Raw genomic sequence first — 11,953 nt, forward strand, 5'->3', positions numbered from 1 at the left:
CAAGAATTAACTGATGAAATTGTAAATGATGTTTTTCAGAAAATCATTAAGTGGTTCTCTGCAAATGGGCTTTCATTAAACTTTGACAAAACACAGTATTTACATTTCCACACAGTAAATGGAATGACACCATTAATAAATATACACTTCGATCAGAAATCGGTAACTAAGGTAGAATAGTCAAAATTTCTAGGTGTATGCATTGATGGGAATTAAACTGGAAAAAACACACTGAATATCTGCTGAAACGTTTGAGTTCAGCTATTAGGGTCATTGCAAATTTTGGCGATATACATCTCAGTAAATTAGCTTACCACGCCTATTTTCATTCTCTGCTTTTGTATGTCATCATATTCTGGGGTAAGTCATAATTGAGTAAAAGAGTGTTCACTGCACAAAAGTGTGTAATCAGAATAATTGCTGGAGCTCATCCAAGATCATACTGCAGACACTTATTTAAAGAGCTAGGGATCTTCACCGTAGCCTCACAATATATATGTTCACTTATGAGATTTGTTATTAACAATCCAAACGAATTCAAAAGTAATAACAGTGTACATGGTTACAAGACTAGGAGAAAGGATGATCTTCACTACTCATGGTTAAATCTAACTTTGGCTTAGGAGGGGGTTAATTATGCTGCCACAAAAGTCTTTGATCACTTACCAAATAGCATCAAAAGTCTGACAGATAGCCGTATAGCATTTAAAAGGAAATTAAAAGAATTTCTAAATGGCATCTCCTTCTATTCATTTGAATTTTAAGTGTCATGTAATATTTTGTGTAATGTAATATCTTGTATAGACACCTTTTATTAATATGACATGGTCCACACCATTATGAAGTGTCGTATTCATGATCTATGGAACAAGTACTAATCTAATCTAAGTTCTTTAATTCATTCCTACATTCTACTTTTTTTACTCATGAAGCATTTGCACTGGCAGTTGTTTTCAATACGGTACTTGTGTATCTACACCTTTCACAAATAACGTTGAGACTTTGAAGTCCAAAATTTCAAAGAACTATTAAACGCTATTCCAAAATTAATTTTCATTTGAGGCGCTGTGAACCATAAAGCTTTAGCACACTGACGTCGACTACAAATTTAAGTGGATATGGGATAAACCAGTGAGACAGCTTTTCGCAAATGTTTATTTATACAGGGTGGGCCCGTAATGCAGGTAAACCTGGCTCACCATAGGATCAACAGATGTCAGAAACATGATCAGATGCTACAATCTCACAATCGATGATGATATGCTTTAGGCTCCTAAGGTTCCCAGCGCCTCATTTGTAAAACAGCTTGTCGGGATAGAAAAAGTAATCCTATTTGTGTAGGTAACAATCTGTTGCACTTGATGTATATATTTCGATGAAGAATTTTAATTGTGGTCGTTGTAGCAGGATGGCCAAAAAGGAGATGGCTTGCCGACTTCACACGTTGTCGACGCCATCGACTGGAGCGAACCGGCAATGCGGTTCGTTCGCTTCGTCTTCATCATCTTGTTGCGGATAGCAGCCGAAGTCATACTGCGCGTAATGGCTGAGCCTTTTAGAAGTGTTGACAACAACGCAGATGACATCATTACCGATAATACAACCGCCAGGTGCGCCAAAATCGGTATGGAGGAGCCCTGAATACCCTTTTCCACATCACATAGTTATCTAGGAATGAACTGCCTTATTTGCGAAACGTATCCTAAGAAAAACACACATTCAATATCTACATTTGACTATAAATAACACAGTCTTTGGATGTCGCTTTAAGCAATAGAACTATTTTGAAAATTTGTATTTCTTTCTTTTTAATATGTATGTGTTTATTACAGAAATGACATAATACCTGAATTTACATGTACATGTTATGTCTCTAGAAAAGGCCCGACTTCAAGGAGAGTGAGAACGTCGAGTGGGAATACTAATGCTTTCATCTGTGAATTGGTCTCCTTCATCCAACTGTTCTTTTTATGGTGCTTCTTCACATCAATTTATTTGTACTTACGACATGTATAAATGTATCAGCAAAGATGCAAATGGAAAATTGTTGAGCGAGTCATACAAAAGAAATAAAACCCAACAAAGGTGTACAAACGATTGCACTTCCTTAGTTATTATTACTACAAGTCTTCATCTTGTAATAATGGCTGTCTAGTCGTATTTCATTTCTCATACAATTAGGATACGTATAATACATATTTCGTGTGTCATATTCATGTCAAACATGAGATGGAGTGTCATTTATTTTATTCATAAATGTCCATACATATTTGTTAATTATACAGTTGGATTTTCTTATGTAATCATGAGCTAGCTAGTTGCGTCCACCTGTTTAGTGCGAACAAGCTACAAGGTGCGTACTAAACTTGTCAACTTTTGACCAATCTCTTATAAAATCTACAACTCAAGCTTTTATAAAGGATATGATGAAAGCAACCCAGTACGCTGTTAAACGATTTATAGAAGATCTTTGGCCAAATTATGTTTCAGTCACCAGTGTAATACGGGCATAATCCTCTGGCCTCCTCTCGAGTAAATCGCTTCCAAAATAAAGATTGGCAGTAAGTGACAATTTGCTAAAGGGAGTAACACTTTTTCTGTGTATTTATATTTTACAGTTATTAATGCAAATGTTAATGTCTTACAGCAGTAAGAATCATCACCCCTAAAATTTATTGCAAGACGTCATCTATTCAACAACACACGTTAGCGCGAAATTCAAAGACTTAAAAATTGAACAGCTATAACCAAAGACGTTTCAACAACCGCAAATGTCAATTGACCCTCGCTATGAAACAAACCTTGAAACCTACAATTTCTGTGGCGTTTTCTAGGAGACCTCTTGTTCTAAAAGAGAAGATTTAACTGCAGGAATTTTACTATTTTAAACTGAGACTATTGGTAAAGAATATCTAAATTATTGTGCAACCTACGTAGATAAATTACATTCGAAACGTAGCATTTCCGACGATATTCAAGTGTTTCGTTCAAAGACGTTGGTATTCCTGCAGTGACTACGCGTGTTTAGTAAAATGGAAGAAATAGGAATAATACTCACTGACAAGGTAAAATCGTGTATGAAGTTAATTATGTGCAAGTTTGTTAAATGTTCATTAATTAATAACGAAAATTTTTATTTGTGTCACTCAAGCTAGAAGACACTGCACAGGATGCAAAGCAAACTACTACAGGCGCCTTGGGGATCGGTGCTTCAGATGATACGGATTTCGAGGACTTGTACACAAAGTATAAGGTCAGTGCTGAAGATGGTCCTTTCTACAGTAAAATTTTACTAATGGTAGTACTTATAATGGAATAAAAGTTAGAGACATCCAGGAGGTTCATGCTGAGTAAAGTGCAAGTTACAGGAAAATCTGTGTAAGCGACTGAGACTGCTTCGAAGTTGGATTAGAGACCTGTTGTTATTTGTCAGTCTTAGTGCGTTTATTTGTTAACCAAAGGACACACAAACCCGCTAAATATGATTTTTTTTTTTTTCAATGCAGAGCTGTTGACTTGCGAAATCACATGACAAGTGTATATGTTGTAGACGCCTGGAAACCCAAATTTCCTACCGTATTAACTGCATAACATGTTGAGTGCAGTTGGAAATAAATCATCGTCTTAGGTATTCCAGAACGTTATTTCAGTATTCCAGAGATCATCTGGACAATTTATGTGATGGTGTGCTGAGACATGTTTGCAGTCTGCAGCAACGTGATTCATTTGTGTTTTATAACTGTATGCTGGCGATTTGCAGATTGGTTAATGATATATAGGGCCTATGACCCAAAAAACAATACTACCTTATATACATGGTATTAGTTCTCGCTTAACACTTTGGAGTGAAAGTTTTGTCTAGCTTGCTTGCCTGTCTTTGTTACTGAGTAAAGGATCAAACAGATTGGGCTCACACAATACACTTCTTTCTGTGCTGCAGACAGTTTCATGTAAGTTTTTTTTTTCCCCCGTAGCTCATTGCCAAATGCCTCTCACTTTCTCGGTATCTTGGTTGTTGTGGCAGTGATTTGTAATGTAGCCAGAGTACTAGCTTAGGTGGGAAGGTGATAATTTGTTGCAAAGCCAACAAATTTGAATGCCAAATAAATGTTGTGGTAATAGATTAACCTGTAGCGTAATCTAAGGTTTATGTTTGTGCTGTATTTAACACACACTTCATCATAAAACTAAAAATGCAAGGTAGGTTCGGAAAATTTATATTAGATAATAGGATTGTCTACAACAATTATTCCGGTATATATTATGTCAAAAAGGCCTCAGAAAGTAAGTTACACATTGTCCGACGCTAAGACTGGCCCACAAAAAAGTGGCAGAGTCAGGAGAGAGGACATGGTCAGGTAACAGGTGCAACACAGTTTGTGACTGAAATGGCATGTCTAGTTGGAAGCCTCCTGCAAAGTTGAGATACGTGGGACCATAAAATTCTTGTGGGTAAAATGCCTAATTTGCGCACAGATTCACTGTGAAATTCTGGTGCTATATGGATCAGATGTGATGTCATCTCCAGCCATAGTGAAGTGGTGCCATCATTTTGACCAGAGCCACATAGATGTGAGTGATGCTGACCAGGAAGGAAGGCTATTGAGATCAACCTCAGAGGACAATCCACAGGTAATCAAGGAATTTTCAACAGTAAAGACGTTCACACAGCAGTTATCAAATGGCTCCATGACCAAGGAGAGAACATTGCAATCATTGTTTACAGACACTTGGTGACTATGTTGAAAATAGTTTCGTTTCTTTGTGTCACATTGAAGTGTAATGCACTTGGCCTGTTGCAATAATATATGATGTAGTTTTTTGAAGTCTCCTCATACATCGCCAGTTGAGAGACCTATGAGCCATGGACACCACCCTAAACTGGATGAAGGGTAGTGTGGACTAGCTCAGTCTGATTGGTCATTTGCATTGGTATAGTGTTGGCATTGGAAACATAACACACGGTGGAATTCAAAAGAGTTACAGAAAGCCATATATAGCATAATTACTACAAAACCTTTTTGTGAAAGTGAAAGTGTTGTACTCTGAAATGTTCCACATTACAGTATGTAATTTAAAATTTGGGTTTCTGTAGTCTACTCTAAAGGAGAAGTGTACTTACACATTCTTTCACAATGTTTTCCAAGAATTAGATATCAAAATAGCAATAGTTTTTATTTTTTGGACATGTCCCAAAATATTTGACTCTAGTTGTACAATGACATTCTGTTCTTTAATGGCATGTTCTTGGCAACATTTAAACGTCTACAGAAAGACAGCTAACAGTAGACAGTGACACAGGTACAGTCGTGATGTACCAGAGTGCTGTGAAAGGACATAGTGATTGAGAAGTGTAATTAGTTCTGTCATACTAAGAGATCATAGTTGTGTGCTGTGGACCCATCCAGTCAAAGGCTTTAGATTTCTTACCCTGAGCAAGTAGAATGTTGGTTGTCTGTCTCTGTCTTGGCTTTCAGATCTGACATTGCTTCTTGAGAGCATTTATAGTACTGGTTCTTAGTGCGTGAGTACACGCGCCAACTTGAACACACTCCCAGAACTTGTTAAAATGTGGGGTGTGCCAAGGTCTTTTACAAGTAGCTGACTATTGAGGTACAAATAGTTAATAAACACTAGGCAAAACATTGCATAATTCAAGCAGCAAGGCTAAAGTTTACATGAGCATTCATATTGGCTTCGTAAATCCGAATTTTCATTACTCTTGGAATAGCTGTTGGCTAGACTGCAAGTGACTATGGTTGCTACTTCTGCGTGAACTTAACCATTGAACTTTTTTCCCACCTTGCCAAATTAGTCCGTATAAGAACAAGGTACATGCATGTACCAAAATTAGTGATTGTTAGTCCATATGAAGTGTGATCAAAAAGTAAATGGGTGTTTCTGAGTTTGTTGAAAAAAAAAATTGTTTATTCATCAGCATCAACTTTGACCTCTTCAAAGTAATCCCCCTCAGATATAATACTTATGGGAAATACGGAAGCGTTCGATCCCGACCGTCTGCTTTGACCCATGACGTCACAAATATGGCGGAAACGACCATAAACCACGATTCCAGTATGGCGCATATAAAGTCGGTTCGTACACATTATGAGGACAAAAATACATCGAAAAACAAACACACACACTTTCCACAAAAAGCCTAATGACACTAATGGTACGAGCGTGGGAAATAGGGGGTTTTTGGGTGGGGGCAACCTAAATATAAACAAATTTAGACACCCACCCTCATACAAAACCACACAAGACGACGAAAAAAACCGACATCACAAAACTCCCCAAATACCACTAAACATAGTATCATCTGGAATCGGACACTTCCCTTGACCTATATAGCTCAACAGCAGCTCCCGATCCCATAAATTAGGATCAAACACTTGCCTTGCCCTATACAGCTCGAAAACATCTCTCGATACCAGTATCAACATACACAGCCACACATTGGGATCGAACACTTCCCTTGACCTGCGCACTGTTAATTTTATCCATCATATCCATTAATGAACATAAACAACAACAGATTAATGTTAGTAAAATTACCACACGATGTACAGCGAACAACACTAAATTAACCTTCACACAAAATCGTTAACTCAATGAAATGAATTCCACTAAAACACAGCCGACACTTGAACAATTCTGGATAACACGACGACATCTACAAACACGCCACACTCACAAACCAAACTCCGCACCGTCATGACGTCACACACGACAACACCCTTACGTCATGGGTCAAAGCCAACGCGCGGGATCGGACACTTCTGACGACCCTACTTATGCTAGTGCTTTTTCCAGTTGTGGAAGTGCTTCTGGAATTCACTTATCATTATGGTGTTTAGCTCCTTCAGGGATTCTGTTTTTATCTCATCAATGGTGGGCACTGATGACCACACTGTTTAGTGCCCGAAAACCTCAAACCACACACACACACACACACACACACACACCAGCATTGAGGTGTGAGTGGGAGAATTATGGTGAAGCATTTTCCATTAGTGGTTTTGTCGCAGCAGTTTGGTTGTTTCCTTCAAATTGCTTCACACAAGCAGCACATAACTTTCAGGTAATTCCTTGTTGACGGTGAGAAGAACTTTCACATGTCATGAAACTTGTTGAATATTTTTGAGTATTGGCTCTTCAGGCAGTTTCTGTTGCGATGCAGTGGGCCTCGGTTCCAAAGTCATACCCTTGTTTTGTCACCTCTTATAACCTTCTTTAGAAGTTCTGAATTGTTGTTAATTTCATTCAGCAATTCCTGAGCTATTTCAGAACAAACTCTTATAACCTTCTTTAGAAGTTCTGAATTGTTGTTAATTTCATTCAGCAATTCCTGAGCTATTTCAGAACAAACTTCGCTGCTGCACATTTCATGCCCAAAACATCCAGAAAAATTTGTTGTCATGAGCCAAAGGACATCATTAGCAATTTCTCAACTAGTGATTCGCCAATTTTACGGAACCATTTTCTTTTCTACTTCCACATTGTTATCGGCAATTGATGTGCCATGGCATCCAAGGCGGTTGTCCCCTTCAGTATATATTCAGCTGTCTTCGAAACATTTATACCACTCGTAAACTCGTGTCTTAATCATAGTAGATTCACTAGGAGACACAGGCAACAATTTGAACACGGTGCTGCAGTTTATTTCTTTTTTCAAGCAAAATTTAATGCAAAGCCTTCAATCCATCTTTTTTTTAAGTAAAAATTTGCCAAGCACTTGAAAATGCGTATAACCTTCTTGACTGTCAACAATAGACTAAATATTAAAAACAGCTGAAAATGAAAACATACATCAGAAACCTGTATATCAACAAGATAAAAACTATTTTGAATGTGGGATATGTAAAGCCCTGAAATTAAAAAGTTCCCGTTACTTTTTTATCACACCTTGTATGTTTTTCCAAGTTTTTCTTTCGTCCTAGGATTCTAATGAACTTTCCTACATTTCCTTGTTTTTGTTTTGTCTTTTACATTTCTCTCCCAGTGTGTAAAGAAACTCTTGGTCCAAAGACTATCATCTTAAAACCTGTGTGTGTGTGTGTGTGTGTGTGTGTGCGCGCATCCCCCACAGTTTGGTTATCTGGTTCTAAGACTCTTAATATTTATTACTTTACTGTATAGTTCACATTCAATTATAGTAATCCAGTTGGTGTGAAAATAGCATTACTTGCTCAGCACTATGTTGTGTCCTTTGTTGTTCAACTGAGCTCTTGGTCGTAGTTTGGTGAGGGCCACTCATTTCAGAGGACCTAAGGCTGTGTAGAAGTTAATGTGTAGAGGGTTTGGAATGATCCAGGGTATTTTGGTTAAGCTGTTCCGGTCCAGGGTGACATTGGGTGACAAGAGCAGTGTTCCTAATCCTCCTTTGACCTCTACAGACCAACTGTAAAGGAGCCATTTCAGTATAATACTACAAGGGATAACAAAAAGTAAGTTACTCAATTAAACATATTAATTTGATTGAACCTCTACAAAATACATCACCTCCAACAATATTCATCAAGCCTAATGCACTTCTCAACATTTCATGTACTGATTAATGCATTCATCATATTTTTTCCTGTCTGTTCTGTGCCCTTTTAGGACTATTTTGGATTGATGTGAGAGAAAAATGTGACAGTCAGGCCAAAAGTGAAATGGGTGTGAACTGCTTTTGTTTTGTTTTTTGACTAAAACAGTCTGACACTCAATGATGCTTGACCAGGCGCATTCTCATAGTGGTGGAGCCAATCCTTTCATCAATACAGTTCAGGCCGCTTTTTTTATAACACTGTCACTGATTAACTGTTCTACGTTGGGAACAAGTTCTTGATAGACTATTTGCCTTAATGTCTGATCAGTGGTAGGGGCAGACAGTGTTTTCACATTCCCAACTGTTTTGCATACTATGATCATAGGGTGTAGTCTTCCTTTACCTAAACTTGTGCTTGGTTCCTGAGTCATACGTAAGGCTCCATATTTTCTTGCCTATAAAACTTTGATCAAAAACATGACCATCCACATTCTAACTTCAAAGTGTATGTTGGTAATGCCTATTGGGAGTGGTCATGAGAAGCTGTGATGATGAAACAGCTGATTTGTATCGTCTGTGATGAAATTGTGCTTTTGTTTTGATTGAGAGAGAAATATTACATATTTAACATAACAAAATCATTAACATACTAGAGGCTAAGGTGCACTCAGTCAGCTTTCAGGAAAAAAGCGAAAAGTAGTTTAACACTGTGTTTATTTTCTGATTTTTGCTGTGCCTTGGCGTTTCTGTAATTGATTTATGTAAGTATTACATAACTGTGGATTGAAGTTAACGGAAAGTAGTCTAAAACGAAACTATCAAGTCCCAGGCAAACATAGACCTCTGGCTACATTACAAATCAGTCCGTAACCTCAACCAACCAATTGGCTGTGCTAACTTGCAATCAGATTGTCACCTTCCAACCTAATGAAGACATTGGACTCTGCTATAGACCAGTGTGTCATAACAGTGTAGATTCTGTCTTTGAGGCAAAATCATTAATATTATTACAACATAGACAGTGCAGACATGCTCTGTATATATCAATAAAAATCATTTAAGCAGAAAATGAAGAAATGCTCATCCAGACAACACAAGCATTCTGTCACCACAACCAAGATACTTACACTCAGGCGACGAAATTGTTAGGGAATTCAATATTCTGAGACCCACAGTGTGGAGGGTGTGCTAGGAATACCAAATTTCAGGAATTAACCTCTCATCACGGATGGCGCAATGGCCAACGGCTTTCACTTAGCGACAGTGAACAGCAGTGTTTGCACAGAGTTAACAGCACTAACAGACAAGCATCGGTGCATGAAATAACCACATAAATCAATTTGGAATGTACTGCAAATGTCTCCATTAGGACAGTGTGGAGAAATTTAGCGTTAATGGTCTGTGACAGCAGATGACGCATGCAAGTGTCTTTGCTAACAGCACGACATCGCCTGCAACACCTGTCCTGGGCTCATTACCATATCGGTTGGACCCTAGATGACTGGAAAACCGGGCTTGGTGAGCTGAGTCCCGATTTCAGTTGGTAAGAGCTGATGGTAGGGTTGGAGAGTGGCACAGGCCCAATAAAGCCTTGGACCCAAGTTGTCAACAAGGCACTGTGCAAGCTGGCAGTGGCTCCATAATGGCGTGGGCTGTGTTCATGTGGAATGGACTGAGTTTTCTGATCCAACTGAACTGATCATTGACTGGAAGTGGTTATATTCGGCTATTTGGAGACCGTTTGTAGTCTTTCAGGGGCTTCATGCTCCCAAACAATCACGGAATTTTTATAGATGACAGTGCGATATGTCAAGAGGCCGCAGTTGTTCATGATTGATATGAAGAACATTTTGGACAGTTCAAGCAAATGGTCACTCAGGTCACCCGACATGAATCCCAGTGAACATTTATGGAACACAATCGAGAAGTCAGTTCATACACAAAATCCTGAACCAGTAACACTTTCGTGGCTATAGAGGCAGCATGTCTCAGTATTTCTGCAAGGGACTTCCGATGACTTGTTGAGTGTGTGTGTGTGTGTGTGTGTGTGTGTGTGTGTGTGTGTGTGTGTGAGAGAGAGAGAGAGAGAGAACAGAAATGTTCATATGCAACAAAACCAGAATGTGGAGGAAAGGTTATCAACAAAATGTGATTAATTTTTACATTAGGGGCATGTGGATACATCTAGTTAACAGCTGTTCATTGGCTACCTTCTACTACCCTCCCAAGGGTTCCTCCAACTTTAGGGTAGGCACAGTACCCAACATCTGCTCCATACAAAAACAAACCGCAATGTGTGAATGGCCATTTGTAAAGTTTAGTAAAAACATGGTGCTGACAGAATGATTTCCACACTGCAGTGGAGTGTGTGCTCATATGAAACTTCCTGCCAGATTAAAACCGTGTGCCCATCCTGACACTGGAACTAAAGCTGTGAATATGAATAGTGTGTCGTAGCCAGTTTGCTCAGCACTTGCCCACAAAAGGCTAAAGTCCTGTGTTCAATTCCCTATATGGTGCACAGCTGTAATCTGCCAGGAAGTTTCATGGTTTCAATGAATTTTTCTGTTGTGTGTGCAATTGCATAACACATAAATGGGATTGTGGTAAATTTTGTACTTCATTAAATTCCGTATGACTGAGTGCCCTTGTATGTACTTCACATTACAGACTGTAATCAGATTCTTATAAGCACATCAAACTGTGATGTTAAATATGGCTAAATTATAAAAAGACTTGAAAAAGAGAGATTTTAATGCTTAGGGGGCTAATAGTGGAGTAGAGTGGCAGCATCACAGCAGTCTTGTTGCCTTGATGCTAGTTAGTTCAGTTGCCTCCCTTTCATTTGCACTTACTTCCTCATTTTTCCTGTGTACTAATTTTTTTACAATTGATGAAGGAATCGTATGAAGTCACAGAGATGATACAGTTTTCTTAATATGACATTCCCTGTGGAATGTTTCCCTCTATTGTCACTGTTGTATTTCGAAATCTTTTCTGTCGTCTTATTTTCTCTTTTTGCTTTTGCCAGTAGTTTCACTTTGTATTCACCTTCTCCTTTTTACCGTAATCTGCTATACAATTTTATCCCGCCTATATATACTCAATAATATGTCACCCACTTCCAAACCATAACCAAAAAAAATTTTTTCCGCTTTCAGCACTACCGCTGCTATAAAATCCACCGTTTATAGTTCACAAACAGTTCCTTTCACCTATTAAACAACCATTTCGGCTAGTTCTGATAACTTTTGCTTTATTTCCATTTCCGTTTTTCCCACATCACTGATAATTTTTAGCCGCTTCCCACAGGCTTTAACGTCATTATTTCTTCGCCAGACAATTGTTAGCCTCATTTTCATAATCTGCCACCACAAAACCACTCCTTTTAATACATTTACACGCAGTTTTTTCGAAATT

At 38.4% G+C, this 11,953-nt stretch overlaps 1 protein-coding gene across 1 annotated transcript in view; it reads left to right on the top strand.

The window, feature by feature from the left end:
- The first annotated feature begins 2,917 nt into the window (after positions 1–2,917).
- The window catches only part of LOC124717093 (26S proteasome regulatory subunit 6B), a 42,143-nt gene continuing 33,107 nt past the window's right edge, over positions 2,918–11,953 (top strand). Inside the window, exons 1-2 of the mRNA XM_047243798.1 lie at positions 2,918–3,065; positions 3,152–3,253. Of these exons, the coding sequence (XP_047099754.1) occupies positions 3,033–3,065; positions 3,152–3,253 (135 nt within the window). The 5' untranslated portion in view covers positions 2,918–3,032. The remainder of the gene's footprint in view (positions 3,066–3,151; positions 3,254–11,953) is intronic.

Source organism: Schistocerca piceifrons, chromosome 9 (assembly GCF_021461385.2).
Source record: "Schistocerca piceifrons isolate TAMUIC-IGC-003096 chromosome 9, iqSchPice1.1, whole genome shotgun sequence".
Lineage (NCBI taxonomy): Eukaryota > Metazoa > Arthropoda > Insecta > Orthoptera > Acrididae > Schistocerca > Schistocerca piceifrons.